This window comes from Mobula hypostoma, chromosome 9, assembly GCF_963921235.1.
Source record: "Mobula hypostoma chromosome 9, sMobHyp1.1, whole genome shotgun sequence".
Taxonomy (NCBI): Eukaryota; Metazoa; Chordata; class Chondrichthyes; order Myliobatiformes; family Myliobatidae; genus Mobula; species Mobula hypostoma.
In genome coordinates this window covers 125,904,380-125,921,801 of record NC_086105.1, presented here as the reverse complement: position 1 = coordinate 125,921,801, position 17,422 = coordinate 125,904,380, and the positions used below count along the sequence as shown (strand labels likewise).

General features: G+C 40.3%; 1 protein-coding gene across 2 annotated transcripts in view; it reads left to right on the top strand.

Annotated features, from left to right (window-relative positions):
• abcc1 (ATP binding cassette subfamily C member 1 (ABCC1 blood group)) overlaps positions 1–17,422 on the top strand; it is a 120,744-nt gene that overhangs the window by 3,787 nt on the left and 99,535 nt on the right. For both annotated transcript variants that reach the window (XM_063059071.1, XM_063059070.1), the window contains exons 2-4: positions 10,248–10,424; positions 14,930–15,055; positions 16,218–16,355. In XM_063059071.1, coding sequence (XP_062915141.1) covers positions 10,248–10,424; positions 14,930–15,055; positions 16,218–16,355 — 441 coding nt within the window. The remainder of the gene's footprint in view (positions 1–10,247; positions 10,425–14,929; positions 15,056–16,217; positions 16,356–17,422) is intronic.

Sequence of the window (17,422 nt, the reverse complement as noted above, 5' to 3'; positions counted from 1 at the left end):
CAGACTGCTATAGAATATTCCTCTGATTTTCAGCTGTTGTCACATCATCAAAAACTGTGCGGGTAATGTGATAACAACCTGCACTTTGCCTCGACCTGTGCTAAAATTTTAATGGCCTTTACTTTCTCTGTCCATTTATCATAGTAATGAGAAGCCAATGATCATTTGATTGGATTGAATCTTATTAGCAAAGATCGCGAAAAGCCAAAATTTAGTAAGAAATTTCAAGAGGCTGAATCAGCTGGTTCCTTCCATTTGGTGCAGGATTTGACACCTGGTTGTTCTTTAGTGTGATTATGGATTAAGAAGCAAAACTCCAATTTGTTTTAATAGTATTAATTGTGAGTGTTTTGTGCTTAACTGAAAATGATTTTAATTTTAATTTTCAAAAATGAGAAAATCTGCAGATGCTAGGAAGCCAAGCAACACAAACAAAATGCTGGAAGAACTCAACAGGCCAGAAAGCATCTATGGAAAAGAGTGAACTATCTTTTTTGGCCAAGCCTCTTCATTTGACCCTTCAACTTGATGAAGGGTCTCGGCCCAAAAGGTCGACTGTTCACTCTTTTCCATAGATGCTGCCTGGGCTGCTGAGTTCCTCCAGCATTTTGTGTGTTGCCTTAATTTCAATTTTAATGGTATTTGAATCTTAAGTGACTACTTTTAAAGCAGTTCAAGTTAATTGCAGCACTCACTGCCTGTCTTGCTTTGTCAGTTGATGGAGGCAACCAGGGTTATTTGGGGACAAACCCTCTTCCCTGTGTTGCCCAAATCCTGGTTGCCATTCAGGCAATGTCATTTGAACAGTAGGATGTAGAGGGCCAATGAAATTTAAACTACAATACACATGTAGGGAGCAATGGCTGCTGCTTTTAGGTTTCCCAGGCCCATTCCATTGTCTTTGGCCTTGCTGTTCAGTTGCCGTTTTGCCATTATCTCGGACTGAAAGAGAATATTTGCTGGCGCCATACTTGAATGTGCTATACTTTCTGTGTCTTAATTCACAACTTTCTGTGCACCCATCATCTTTCTATGCTTGCTGACTGCCATTTGTTCCAATCCATCAGTGCATCAAATTTAAAGTTTACCATACTCTTGGCTTTGACTAGCATTTCTATTATTTAAAAAAAATAACCCATCTTTTTTGCCATTCACTGCTTGGTATTTCTAGGCATGAAGTGTTACCTTCCTCACCGCCTCACTTGTCCTCATGGCTATTCTTTTGACTTGAATGATACTTTGTTTATGGTACTTTAATGTATAGTTTTAATGTCTGAACTTTTTTCAAACTCTGAGATTTAATTCATGTCTAAGTGTTATATCTGTGTGATTCTGAAAAATTAAAAATTCAAGTATTTGAGTGACTGAAATTCAAATTCAAGTATTTGAGTGAATTATGAGTGACTTTTTGTCAAAAGAAATGAGATTCTTGGTGTGAAAAAAATAGTTCTGATAAAATGTTTGCTTGTGAAGATAACTGGTATTGCCCAGATAAGCCATACTGAAATTTCTGCAGATTATAATAGGCAAAGCTGTGACCTTTATTGGTCTGATGTGCTCCTTGGATTTGATCTTTTAACCTCACTATAGTTATTTGATCATTGTACAAGTAAATGAACGCTCACTGTATTGGTCACATGTTTACAGTTCATTATTCAGATTGTACATTGGATCAATATTAGACCACTCAAGCCTTTGCTGCCATTTAATATGATCACGGCTGATCTTATTATAACCTCCTCTGTGTTTTTGTTAATCTTTTGGCCTTGTGCCTGTTAAGTGTCGACATTATTTACTGTTGACAATTTTTTCCCCCACTGTTTTGCTTTGTATTCCAAAAAATCGTGATCTTCCCAAAAAAAAACTTGACTTCTGGCTTAAGCAGTGGCTTAAGTTGGTGCTAGAATCTAGGGGGATTGTTGGGAATGTGGAGAGAATGGAATGGGATTAGCGTAAATGGGTCAGTATGGACTCAATGGATCTATTTCCATATATACAAGAAACTCTGAAGATGATGGAAATCCAAAGCGCAAAACACAATACAGGAGGAATTCAGCAAGCCAGGCGGTGTCCATGGAAACATTCTGGGGGTTTCCGCTTGAAACGTCAGCTGTTTACTCTTTTCCATCGATGCTGCCTGGCCTGGTGTGTTCCTCCAGCAATATGAGTGGGCCTCTTTCCATGGTGTATTACTCCACATCTATGTGTTCTCCCTTTGTTCTCAGTACTTGATATTATTTGGAAAAAAAAAACACAGAATAATTGACAAAAATGAGATTTGCCTTTCACAAAACCATGTTGACTTTATTAGTTGGCTAATAAACTAATAATAATATAGCGAGCCAATTAATAATAATTAGTTGGCTCGCTATATTTCTCACAAAGTGATCTCTACTATGTGTTTAGTTACAGCTTCTAATCTTTCCTCTGTTAAACTAAAGGTCAAATGGTTTCCTGGATTTTGTCTCACCTTTGGAATAAAGGAGTTAAACTTGCTCTTTTCCTGTCTTAGAGCGTAGAACATAGAATAGTACAGCACAGTACAGGCCCTTAGGCCCACATTGTTGTGCCAACCTTCAAACCCTGCCTCCCATATAACCCCCCACCTTAAATTCCTCCATATACCTGTCCAGTAGTCTCTTAAATTTTACTAGTGTATCTGCCTCCACCACTGACTCAGGCAGTGCATTCCACGCACCAACCACTCTCTGAGTAAAAAAACCTTCCTCTAATATCCCCCTTGAACTTCCCACCCCTTACCTTAAAGCCATGTCCCCCTGTATTGAGCAGTGGTACCCTGGGGAAGAGGCACTGGCTATCCACTCTATCTATTCCTCTATTTATTATCTTGTACACCTCCATCATGTCTCCTCTCATTCTCCTTCTCGCCAAGGAGTAAAGCCCTAGCTCCCTTAATCTCTGATCATAATGCATACTCTCTAAACCAGGCAGCATCCTGGTAAATCTCCTCTGTACCCTTTCCAATGATTCCACATCCTTCCTATAGTGACGCGACCAGAACTGGACACAGTACTCCAAGTGCGGCCTAACCAGAGTTTTATAGAGCTGCATCATTACCTCGTGACTCTTAGACTCTTAACTCTATCCCTCGACTTATGAAAGCTAACACCCCATAAGCTTTCTTAACTACCCTATCTACCTGTGAGGCAACTTGCAGGGATTTGTGGACATGTACCCCCAGATCCCTCTGCTCCTCCACACTACCAAGTATCCTGCCATTTACTTCGTACTCTGCCTTGGAGTTTGTCCTTCCAAAGTGTACCACCTCACACCTTAAACTCCTTCTGCCACTTCTCAGCCCACTTCTGCAACCTATCAATGTCTCTCTGCAATCTTCGACAATCCTCTACACTATCTACAACACCACCAACCTTTGTGTCATCTGCAAACTTGCCAACCCACCCTTCTACCCCCCACACCCAGGTCGTTAATAAAAATCACGAAAAGTAGAGATCCCAGAACCGATCCTTGTGGGACGCCACTAGTCACAACCCTCCAATCCGAATGTACTCCCTCCACCACGACCTTCTGCCTTCTGCAGGCAAGCCGATTCTGAATCCACCTGGCCAAACTTCCCTGGATCCAATGCCTTATGACTTTCTGAATAAGCCTACTGTGTGGAACCTTGTCAAATGCCTTACTAAAATCCATATAGATCACATCCACTGCACTACCCTCATCTATATGCCTGGTCACCTCCTGAAAGAACTCTATCAGGCTTGTTAGACACGATCTGCCCTTCACAAAGCCATGCTGACTGTCCCTGATCAGATCATGATTCTCTGAATGCCCATAGATCCTTCCTCTAAAAATCTTTTCCAACAGCTTTTCCACCACAGATGTAAGGTTCACTGGTCTATAATTACCCAGACTATCCCTACTACCTTGAACAAGGGGACAACATTCGCCTCCCTCCAATCCTCCGGTACCATTCCCGTAGCGATGAGGACAGAGATCCTAGCCAGAGGCTCAGCAATCTCTTTCCTCACCTCGTGGAGCAGCCTGGGAAATATTCTGTCAGGCCCTGGGGAATTATCCGTCCTAATGTATTTTAATAACTCCAACACCTCCTCTCCCTTAATATCAACATGCTTCAGAACATCAACCTCACTCATATTGTCCTCACCGTCATCAAGTTCCCTCTCATTGGTGAATACAGAAGAGAAGTATTCATTGAGGGCCTTGTTCACTTCCACAGCCTCCAGGCACATCTTCCCACCTTTATCTCTAATTGGTCTTACCTTCACTCCTGTCATCCTTTTGTTCTTCATATAATTGAATAATGCTTTGGGGTTTTCCTTCACCCTACTCGCCAAGGCCTTCTCATGCCCCCTTCTAATGGAACCTTATCTGAATCCAGGGAATGTTGGGTAAATTAAAACCAATGAACTAATTGTCTCAGTCATTGCTCCTTTTGAAATCCTAGGATGAAGTTCATCAGGATGAAGCTCCAGTCCTGTTGAAGTGCCTTGGCTTGAAAGGTCAACTGATTACTCTTTTCCATAGATGCTGCTTGGCCTGCTGAGTTCCTCTAGAATTTTGTGTGTGTTACTTGGATTTCCGGCACCTGCAGATTTTCTCGTTGTTACGGTTTCAATTGTCTAAACTGCTACTATTGATAGCAACTTCTACGTTAAAGTATTCTTGCAGCAAGCTTATTCATTGTTCTGGTAATAGCTTTGCTACAATTGAAACTATTGTTGAGAAGATTAAAATTCTTCTGAAATACCACACTTTGATTTCAACTGAAAGTAGGGCTTGAGCATTGACATACTTGAGGAAAACGGAGTACAAAGGCAGTCTGTTGTCATCTGTGGCATTGTGTGATCAGATGGATGGTTTGGACACAGTTTCTGAACTTCAACACTAGAATTTATCCTTTTATAGGATACTTAAACAGCAAATTTGTAGTAAATAAATTTATAACAATCCACTATTAGTGTTTAAAAAATAAATGTTTTGGTTGTTTTAAATGCAAAGAGTATTGCTTTAGTTTTGCAGTGAGATCTTGGTACTATAGATTGAGTACCCCTTATCTGAAGTGATTCTGGCTGGAACACACACAAAAAATGCAGGTGAACGCAGCAGGCCAGGCAGCATCTATAGGAAGAGGTACAGTCAACGTTTCAGGCCGGGACCCTTCGTCAGAACTGACTGAAAGAAGAGATAGTAAGAGATTTGAAAGGGGGAGGGGGAGATCCGAAATGACAGGAGAAGACAGGAGGGGAGGGGTGGATCTAAGAGCTGGAGAAGGGAGAGGATCATGGGACGGGAAGCCTGGGGAGAAAGAGAAGCGGGGAGGGGAGCCCGGAGGATGGAGAGCAGGCAAGGAGTTATAGTGAGAGGGACAGGGAAAAAAGAGAGCGATGGGGAAAAAAAAAGGGGAGGGGGAAATATAAAATAAATAAATAAGGGATGGGGTATGAAGGGGAGGAGGGGCATTAGCGGAAGTTAGAGAAGTCAATATTCTTGCCATCAGGTTAGAGGCTACCCAGACAGAATATAAGGTGTTGTTTCTCTAACCTTAGTGTGGCTTCATCTCCAGTAGAGGAGGCCGTGGATAGACATATCAGAATGGGAATGGGACGTGGAATTAAAATGTGTGGCCACTGGGAGATCCTGCTTTCTCTGGCGGACAGAGCGTAGGTATTCAGCGAAATGAAATCCCAGCCTGCCTTGGGTCTCGCCAATATATAGAAGGCTGCATCGGGAGCACTGGACGCAGTATATCACCCCAGCCGACTCACAGGTGAAGTGTCGCCTCACCTGGAAGGACTGTCTGGGGCCCTGAAAGGTGGTGAGGGAGGAAGTGTAAGGGCATGTGTAGCACTTGTTCCGCTTACAAGGGTAAATGCCGGGAGGGAGGTCGGTGGGAAGGGATGGGGGGGACGAATGGATAAGGGAGTCGCGTAGGGAGCGATCTCTGCAGAAAGTGGGGGGGGGGAGGGAAAGATGTGCTTGGTGGTGGGATCCCGTTGGAGGTGGCAGAAGTTACAGAGAATTATATGTTGGACCCGGAGGCTGGTGGGGTGGTAGGTTAGGACAAGGGGAACCCTATTCCTAGTGGGGTGGCGGGAGGATGGAGTTAGAGCAGATGTGCGTGAAATGGGAGAGATGCGTTTGAGAGCAGAGTTGATGGTGGAGGAAGGGAAGCCTCTTTCTTTTTTTAAAAAAAAAAGGAAGACATCTCCTTCGTCCTAGAATGAAAAGCCTCATCCTTAGAGCAGATGCGGCGGAGACGGAGGAATTGCGAGAAATGTTTTGGATTTCAGATTTCAGATTTTTTTCCAGATTTTGGAATATTTGCATTTATATAATAAAATACCTTTGGGATGGGACTAGTGTCTAAATGCAAAATCAGTTTATATTATATATACAGTATATAGGTAGTTTTTAATTTTTTAAATAATTCTGTGCATGAAATAGTATATACATTGAATCATCAGAAAGGTAAGCTATCACTACCTCAGCCAATTATGTGGCTGTTTCTTATTGCCATCATTTTCAATCTGAATTTATCTGCTACTGATAAGCCGTCTTTGTCTTACACTTGTTCATCACACATATGTACTGATGCAGCCGTTTAGTGAGTTAGATTTTAATGAGTGACAATCTTGGCAAACTCATCAATGAATTTCTCTGCTGTGTCGTGATCAGCAGATGCTTTACCACCACGAATCTTCACAAATTTAATGCCATGCCTTTTCTTAAATTACTGCAACCAGCCTGCTGAATATTCACAATTATCTTCAGTTTTCAGTTTGTCGTGATGGTCGTTGCTTGTTTCATTATTAGCATATATGTTAAATCTGATACTGATAAATCCGTTATTTTAATATACAGTCAGGATTTTCATTATTCACTTTATGCACTTTAAAAAATCTTTTCCATTAACTTCTGCTTATTACATACTTGAGGTCGCTTCTCAGAACTGTCTGAGGTACACAGAGGCCTGTGCATCGCCTGGAAATCTTCCCATTGCCTTGTGGAATTTTCCATTTGTGATGTCATGTCAGTACTCAAAGATTTTGGATTTTGGAATTTCGCATAAGGGCACTCAAGCTGTAGTACTCAATATTCTAATCGCAAGCACCGGTTGCAGACAGGCTATGGGATCAGATGGTGTCCCACTTGTAGTAATGAAGGCATGCTCCAGAACTGCCTGCACCTCTAGCTACACACATAAAAATTGCTGGTGAATGCAGCAGGCCAGGCAGCATCTCTAGAAAGAGGTGCAGTCGACGTTTCAGGCCGAGACCCCCTGACGAAGGGTCTCGGCCTGAAACGTCGACTGCACCTCTTTCTAGAGATGCTGCCTGGCCTGCTGCGTTCACCAGCAATTTTTATGTGTGTTGCTTGAATTTCCAGCATCTGCAGAATTCCTGTTGCTTGCACCTCTAGCTAAGCTGTTCTAGTAGAGTTCTAACAAGGGCATATATTTGACAAGGTGAAAATTGTCCAGTTATAACTTTTGCACAAAAATCAGAACATATCAAAATTGGCTAATTACTGCTTAACAAGTCTATTGTCTTAAGTCTATTATCTTTGATCAGCTAGGGACTGGAGGATGATTATTTCTTTTATTTATGTCGAGATACGGCATGGTAATAAGCCCTTGCAGACCAGGGATACCGTGCCACTTGTGACCAATGAACTTACTAATGTACGTCTTTGGAATGTGGGAGGAAACCAGAGCACCCGGATGAAACCCACACAGTTGTTAGCAGTATTTGCCATTAACCTAGTTATTAATACCCTTTGTGGGTTTGGACAGTATTACTTGGTTCAATCACAACCTTGTTTCATATGTGGACCAAAGAGGTTGAATTTCAGAAACAAGTTGAGAGTGATTGCTTTTAACATCCAGGCAATGGTTGACACAGTGTGGCATCAAGGTTTCATATTAAAATTGAAGTCGATGGCCATCAGTGGAAAAATACTCAGATGGTTCAAGTTGTAGATCATGTGAAAGAATATTGTTACAGTGCAATCGTCCTAGACCTGGGACATCAATGCATTATATCCTTTGGATGATGTCCTAGGCCTAGCCATCTTTATCTGTTTTATCATACCTTTACTTGCAATACTTCAGAAAACAAAGAAGTCCTTATCAAGGCACACTTCAAGCATGAGCAGTTAAGTAGTGCCTTTGAAGTGCCAGGCAGCGCCATCTCGAGGAGAGTCTAGCCACCTGTCTTTGATAATGGCATCACCTTCACCAAGATTCCACCATCATTATCCAGGAGTCACCAATGACCAGAACTCAAGTGGACTGGCCACATAAATACAGTGGTTACAGGAGTAGTTCACAGGCTGGGTGTCCTGTGACAAGTGACTTGCTTCCTGACACACCAAATCCTTTCCTACGTCAAGGAGATTGTTTATAGTGGTGAAGTATGCTAGATTTCCATCTTTCTTTAAGAGTAGGGATTACAAATCTTTTAAGCGTCAACACTACCCAAGATGGAAAAAGCCTGTTGACTGGCACGTGGTCAATTATCCTAAACTTTCATTCTAGCTATTGCTGGCACACAGTGTTGTCATGTTTAGTGAATTCTGTACAGTGCTACCACATACAGAATGCACAAAAGGTACTTTCCCAGGCTAATCCTCTCCTGAGTCCTGATGCGGGATGTTGACCCAAAAAATTGACAATTCCTTTCCATCCTCAGATGCTGCTGAGTTCCTCCAGCAAATTGTTTTGTTTTTTTCATTTAGAGATACCGTGCAGAATAGGTCCTTCCAGCCATTTCAGCCGCACCACTCAGCAACCCTGATTTAACACCAACTTAATTATGGGACAATTTACAATGACTAATTAACCTACCCGGTGTGAAATTCTGCTGTGAGAGGGAACTGGAGAACCCGGGGAAAACCCACACATTCCATGGGGAGGACATACAGACTCTTTACAGAGGACACCAGGTTTGAACTCTGTAGCACCCCTCAAATCTATGACCATCTCCAAGAAGAACAGGCTTAGCTGGTGCATGGGAATGTTAAAAATAGACACTATTACTACCTCTAACTGCCCGAACTCCCTACTGAAAAACATTGTGGGAGTACTTACACCGGAAAGGCTACATTGGGACAAGTATTCTCATCATCACCTTCGCCAGAACAATTGAGTACGAGCAAAAAAAAGTCCTGGTCTTGCCAATAATATCCTGACCTGGAAAATAATTTTCTAAAAAAAAAAATTAAAATTTTGATTTCCAGCATCTGCAGTTTTTCAATATCTCAGCTGGCAGCCCTCCTGCCTTTCTGGAGTTTGACTGTATACAATTTTTAGCTCACCTTGTGATGTCTGGTGCATCAATAAATTAGCTTTTTATTCTCTTCCACGGTACAAAAGGTACCTAATAGTGGCAATGGTATGCTTTGCAACTGTTAAGTAAGAAGTTCTTACAAAAGAAAAAATTAGAAGGTTGTAGTCCTCTGAAAGAGTAGCAAGGTAAGGAAGGTTGCAACGTGAACCAAAGACATAGAGGGTATCAGTTAGTGATGCTTATTTCAGGATGAAGATTGGAATGAGTAACATCAGGCAGGTTACACAGTATATTCTTTATCAATGTTGAGGGCAGTCCTTTAGACAACTTTATTGTCAGTGTTCCAACACCTTAATTATTGATTTTTTTTTTTGGGTTAGTTTCTCACAACTACTATTATTTCTCACTTACACCAGCACCATTTCTCTAGGTTATTTTTCTATTCGTGCATTTCCAATGAGAGGTTCAAATAATTAATTATTTTGCTTGCTGCTCAGTACAGTCTTTCTAAATTGCGTTTTGTGTTCTCGGATATCTTTTATTTCTGGGATCTAACTGAATATAGATTTCAATATATAGAATTGGGCTACTTAGTCTGATTCCCTTGAGGGGAAAATACACTATTTTATCAATATCTTATTCTTCCAACCTGTGTTTTTGTGCAAATGATTTAATGTATTTTTCCTTTACAAATCCTAATGAAGTTAGGGTTAGGGGTGATATTAATAAATATGACAGTGACTTGCGATTGATATATGTAGATCTGCTTTCTTCTCCAGCAGTCAATATTATTCAGAGGTACAATTTCTTAGAAATATGTAAAATATTCTGTTTTGTTGGTGTGAATATAAAGAAGCAGTTGCATTCATTCCACAAAGGTGCTTTTGAATTGTTTTTACTTTTTAGAACATTAATTTTCAGTTATAGAAGTTCATATCTTCACTTTATGTATTGCAGGATTCAAACAGAACATGGCATACAGATAATCCAGACTTTACACACTGCTTCCAGATAACCATCCTCGCCTGGATCCCTTGTATCTACATGTGGATTTGTTTTCCATTCTACTTTCTTTACCTTCGTTATAACAATCAAGGTTATATTACAATGTCACTGCTCAATAAAATTAAAACGGTAAGAGTCATAACTATCCATACAGTGCTCATGGTCGTTTGTCATAGAGTAGTTGCTTTGTACATGGCCTGTTACATGCTTAACTAATTTCTTCTCATGAGGTAAGGGTAAGAATAACGAAATAAGAACATTAACTTCTTAGCAGCGTGAATTACTAGAATTACAAGTTCTGCGGCTTTTTAACTCATCTATTTATAGACTCCAAGGTGTTCACTTAGCTATTAAGGAATGCATGTCAATTATCTTATTTTGATAGTTTTTCCTTTTTATAAAGGTTCACTTTCTGATTTGTTATACAATCTCCATATAACATCCAGTAAACAAGGGGCAATCCTGTCATTGTGATTTAAAGCTGATTTATACTTATGCGTCAACTCCACGCCGTAACCTACGCAAGCGGCCTACGCGCATTGTGAGCATTTATACTTGTGCATTAGTGTGTCTGCGTCGCTCGGCAATTCGCGCACGTCACACATGCGCACTCCCCTGCCCACGCAAGGCTTCATGGTCATGGTAGTCTCGGGCTAAACAAGGCGCAGTGTCTTTTTTCGTGCGAAATGTGTCCTCCTAATTTCAGAGGTCTGTAAAGCTTCATGGAAAGCATTGCAGCCAGAGTTCCTTCCCTGCCCTTCAGTCGTCCAATGCGAAGCTGTTGCGGCGTAGGATGACATGCATGCGATGCTACCAAGTGGACCAATCACAGTTGTTGCGTTCTGCGTTACCGTGACGCGCGGTTACATTTTGTTGGAGGTGCGCTTCGCAGCAACGCAAGCTCTCGTGTAGGGTTTGCGGTGACGCAGACCTTACGGCGACGCGTTGATGCAGAAGTATAAACCAGGCTTTATGCGTGAGTGCTTCTTATTTGGTTTATATTTCTGAAACTATTAGGGTTACCAGAGTTGCACGACAATTGAACTGCGGTCTTTGATTTACTTAACTTGAATCTGTCTTCACTGTGGAGTGTGCCACTAGCAGTGTGCCAGAGAGTGTCAGGGAGCAGGAGTGAGAGCCATTGCTATTACAAAGGGAAAAAGTCCTAGGCAAACTGAAAGGTCTTAAGGTGGATAAGTCACCTGGACCAGATGGACTTCATCCCAGAGTCTTGAGAGAGTTGCTGAACAGATAATGGATGCATTGGTCACGATCTTTCAAGAATCACTCGATTCTGACAAGGTCTGGGGTTAACATATGAGTACTGGAAGATTGCAAATGTTACTCCACTCTTTAAGAAGAGAGAAAGGCAAAAGAAAGAAAATTATAAACCAGTTAGCTTAAGCTCAGTTGGAGTCCATTATTAAGGTTGAGATTTCCAGGTACTTGGAGACTAATGGTAAACTAAATCTAAGTTGGCATGGTTTCTGTAAAAGGAAATCTTGCTTGACAGATCTGTTAGTCCTTTGAGGAAGTAATAAGCAGGATGGACAACGGCGAGGCAGTGGATATCATTTACTTGGATTTTCAGAAGGCACTTGATAGGGTGCCACACGTGAGGCTGCTTAACAAGATAAAATCCCATGGCGTTACAGGAAAGATACTGGCATGGATAGAGGAATGGCTGACAGGCAGGATACAGTGAGTGGGAATAATGGGGGGCTTTCACAGGTTGGCTGTTAGTGATTGGTGGTGTTCCTCGGGGGTCGGTATTGGGACCACTACATTTCATATTGTTTGTCAATGATTTGGGTAATGGAATTGATGGCTTTGTGGCAAAGTTTGCAGAAGATGCGAAGATAGGTGGAGGGGTAGGTAGTGCAGAGGAAGCAATGTGATTACAGCAGGACTTGGACAAATTGGAAGAATGGCCAAAAATGGCCACTGTAGATGGAATACAGTGTTGGAAAATGTACAATAAAGCATTTTGGTAAAAAGAGCAATAGTGTAGACTATTCCTAAATGGGGAGGTGGGGGTGGGGCTGGGGGAAGGTTCAAACATTAGAGGTGCAGAGGGACTTAGGAGTCTTGCATGAGTACTCCTAGAAGATTAATATACAGGTCAAGTCTGTGTTAAAGAAGGCAAATGCAATGTTGGCATTTATTTCAAGGGGAATAGAATATATAAAAGTAAGGAGATAATGCTGAGGCATTATGAGACCCTCGTCAGGCCACACTTGGAAGACTGTCAACAGTTTTGGGCCCCATATCTCAGAAAGGATGTGTTGTCATTGGAGAGAGTCCAGAGGAGGTTTGTGAGGATGATTCCGGGAATGAAGGTGTTAACATATGAGGAGAGTTTGGCAGCTTTGAGCCTGTACTCACTGGAATTTAGAAAAATATGGTGGGGGATCTCATTGAAACCTACAAATGTTGAAAGGACTAGATAGGGTGGATGAGGAGGATATTTCCTCTGGTAGGGGTATCCAGAATTAGAGGGCAGAGCCTCAAAATTGAGGGGCGACCTTTTGGAACAGAAATAAGGAGGAATTTGAGGGGCGACCTTTTGGAACAGAAATAAGGAGGAATTTCTTTAGCCAGAGAGTAGTGAATCTGTGAAATGCTCTGCCACTGACTGTGGTGAAGGCCAAGTCCGTGGATATATTTATGGCAGAAGTTGATAGTTTCCTGATCGGTCAGGGCCTCAAAGGATATGGCGAGAAGGCAGATGTACAGGGTTCAGTGGGATTTGGGAGCAACCATGATGGAAAGGTGGAGTAGATTCAATGGATTGAATGCCTAATTCTATTCCTGTGTCTTACGGTCTTGTGCATCGTATGATTTTACCAGTTTTAGTGATATAGCATTATTTCTGCATGATGCAACACCTATATTTTAGAACATAGGACATTATAGCACAGTGCATTCCATTCACCCCATGACGTTGTGCCGGCATTTTAACCTACTCTGAGATAAATCTAACCCTTCCCTCCTTTGTAGCCTTCCATTTTTCTATCATCCTTCTGACTATCTAAGTGTTTCTTAAATGTCCTTTATGTACTTGCCTCCACCAGCACCCACTGTAGTACATTCTGTACACCCACTACTCTGTTGTAAATAAAATACCTATGGACAACATCCCACCTATACTTTTCTCCAAATCTCCTATCAAATGGAACATTTCTGTCCTGAGAGTATAGACAAAATCTTCCTATAACTGTCAACATGGGAAATCAAGCACAACACTTTATTGGCTCCAAAAGTGCAAATAATTTGTGTGGTACATGAAGATGTACGCTGAAAATGAAGTATAGCGCTAGCTTGTCTCGTAGTAACCAGATGGACCACAGTAATATGACAAGTCAGAAAATGTTTTGCTTAATAAAAATGAGGAAAGTGCTTTGCCAGGCTGTTTAAAATGTAGCTTTAATAGGGTGGATATGAAAACCTGATGCATGTAGAACATGTTTAAGAGATTTTGTTTTTCAAATTTCAACCATATTTTCCCTCAGCTGATGAATCAGCACTCCTCCATTTGGAATAACATCTGGAAGAACACACAATTGCATGGGCTTGGAATATATTTAGGTTGGGGGACTTTGGTAGCTTGATTATGCCTCCACTGATTGAGCTGGAATACTCTTGAAAGACTTATTGCCATGATTGTACAATAGGTGCTGAGTAAACTAATAGTGCAGATAAGCCTACTGGACCACCTCTTTAGTGATCCATCTATGGCAGATATATTTGACTGTAATGACGATAGAAGAAATGACCTTGATTTCCAGCAGGAAAATACTCTATTTTGTTGTGGCTTTACTATTGCCTTAGATAGGATAAACTCAATGGAATTGTACTCCAGTATAATCTTGTGATTTGGGATGGTCCCATTCTTACCATGGTTGTGAAGCTGGAGCTCAACCCTGGCTCAAAGGAGAGAGCAAAATGAAAGGTCAAAAGCAGCATTGAGAATACTTGAAAATGAAGTGCAACCCAGCAATTCTGTAGTACATTATTGTGCAAAGGCATAGCCGAGTAATCTCTCAATCCAAAGATTAGATCAACGCTGCTGATCCTGCCACATCTACTCATGTGGCAGTGCTTAAATAAATGACCAGTTTATTTGAAGCCATTGAGGAGATGATGTGCTTCGATCTAAGGTCCTGCTGGATTCAGGATGGTGCTGGTGAATCATGGTGACGTGTTGCAGGTTGCTTATAAAACTTCTAAATGTATTCCTGAATTCCTGTCGCTACAATCTGCAGCCTGTAATTTCCCTTTAAGAGTATTATCAATATCATTAGTTTTCTGCTTTTTGTATTTGCAGTATTTGTATTTGCAGTGGTTGTTGTCTGCCCTTTTGGGTATGGTCTTTCATTGATTTTATTGTTTCTTGTATTTGCTGTAATCTGCCCACAAGAAAACACCTCTGTATATGATGACACATACATGTACTTTGATAATAAGTTTACATTGAACTTTGTGATTTGCATTTATGACTAGTGCCATGAATATTTTATTAAATTTTTTGGTTCACCATCCATAGAAACCTTGCTTGTCTTGTGGCAAGTGGATATTAAGATAACCTGGAATAAACTTCTTAAATGTAATGCAGTGCATTTTTTGTTTTGCAGGCTTTGGGGTTTGCATTATGGATCATCTGCTGGGCAGACCTTTTCTATGCTTTCTGGGAAAGAAGTAATGGATTTGGGCGAGCTCCTGTTTTCATTGTGAGCCCTGCAGTGCTTGGGGTTACAATGGTAACTATCTTGTTTCTGGATTAAGTTGAAAGAATATTGATTAACTTTTATTGCCATTATTTTTGTGCTTCAATAATTGATTTATTTCCTCATCAGTAGTAGAATTGATGATCTTGTGACTTGTTACCACTCCATGGTTGCTGATTGCATGTAAGATCCAAATAGTGATGTACCTCATATAGTTGATCTGAATGCTTTTCATCTTCCCTTTTCAAAAAGGATGCATTTGGTGAGAACGGAGTTAGGAGTGATTGGATAAAGCTAAGCCTTTTGACTGTATTGTTGTAAATTATTTGAATTGTATGCAATTAAATTATACTTAATAGTCTTAGCTCTTTTTTGTGTTTATTACTTTCCGGTGCTGCAGTCAGGGTGTAATATAAAAAGTCTGATTCCTGTTGATTCGATGGTTGCCAATATGACCTCTCTGTGTAAAATAAGGAGCTACAAACCTTTTAACAATGTTAATTAGGAAAGTAGTGGAATATATAAGAAAGGATCCAGCACCCTTGGGATTTTGGTGCTGGGTGAGCATATTTTCCAGACTGTTGGATGTTACTCGGTATTAATATTCACACCTTAGTTTTGCTCTTTTTTACATGTTGCACAATAATATCATTTGCGATCCCTTTCATGTTTATTTGAAGGTGAAAGTCTCTTCTGTATTTTTTCTGTTCGCTACAGAAACAGCCTTTCTATTGGGTGGCTCTTATCCTGCACCCTGTTTATATATAAAAAAAATTAATTGAAAATATTTTGCTGCTTTCAACTTAACCCATATAAATTCTTCACTTTTCACCTCTATGGCCAAGATGAGTGAAGGATGTTTGTCTGTAATTTAAAATTTTTCATTTCAAATCATCTTCATCCCAATTCTTGTATTTTTTTTCAATCCTACACAGAGCTTGGCTTTTCAAGATCTTTAACTTCTAAGGGCAGATCTCTACTCCAATCACCTTTTTTTTAATAGAGTAATTGTTTGTTATTTTTGTTAGATCATATGTTAGTAAAACAGCATGGCTGTTTTGTGCTTATAATACACCCAGATTTAATATTTTTGACTGATAGTATCACTTTGAGCAATGAGGTTTTTAAGCTTGATGTATAAAATTATTGTATTTTGAATTATTAAGGCACGCTAATACTATTTTTTTTCTTTTAGTTGGTTGCTGTTTTCCTTGTACAGTATGAAAGGCTAAAGGGTTTGCGTTCCTCTGCTGTTCTTTTTCTCTTTTGGCTGCTTACATTGGTGTGTGCTATACCAAAACTGAGGTCAAATATAATGGCTTCTATATACCAGGTAGGAGTATTTACATTATTTTGTGTTTTTCAGGTAGTTTTTATGTAGAGCATTTAATACTGATATGTCTAGTTTGAAATTTGTTCTTGTATCTGGTTCTGACTTCTCATTCCTAAGTTCTGTGGTGTATCTCCTTTGAAACTTTATCCTTTCAGCACCCTCCCTGTAAATGGGTGCCAGCTGAGTATTTGATAGGGGCAGACTTGCTGGCTTGACCATTCTGTCTTCAGTCAGTGAATTTTGCTGAAGTTTTTATGTGCATTGACTTCTAAGCTTTGGAGATGGAAAACTTGATATGAACCAAGAATTGAACCTGGTGCCAGTTAGTCTCATTTCCAAGCCATATATTTTCAATCCATAATTATTGCATGGATTGCTATATTTGACGTCAGATTATCTTTTTATGATAAGGAAGTTCAGTTAATTGCCTTTGTGGTCAATGTGATTGTATAGCAAAAAAAATGTTTTGTAATCCAAATACATTTATTCCAAGTATGTTTGCTGCTGATCCTCAGATATCTTGTCTCTGTTTTAATTAATTTACAACATAGGATTACACTGGTCATTTAGAGCAAAGTTCATAAATTTCATCCATTGTATAATGGAACCAATTATGGGAACTTTGTAGTTTTTGTACTTGGCACCTTTTTTCAGAAGTTGAGTTATGTGCATTTGTGTCTGCATTACTTTTGGGTAAATGACTATGATTTTCATATTTTAGAAGATGAAAAGAAACATTTGCTATTTAATACATTTGATACCACACCACTTCAATTACCAGTAAATTTTGTGGCCAGTGAAGGACGCTACTTTCAAAGTTTGGTAGCTTTTGAGAATTGTTCAAAAAAATGATAGCAAATCATTTTGTGGCATAATAGTGACTAAGCTGTTCGGAAACTTGGGATTGTTGGCTTAGACACCTCGATAACTCTCAGCTGCTCAAAATGGAGCCATAACTCTTTTATGACACTCAATTAATGTCATCGTCAAAGATGACCCTGCCAGTAATGCATGTTTCCCGTAAAACTGTGCTGGAGCAGGTTGGAGTTTCTGAAGTGATGTTTGAA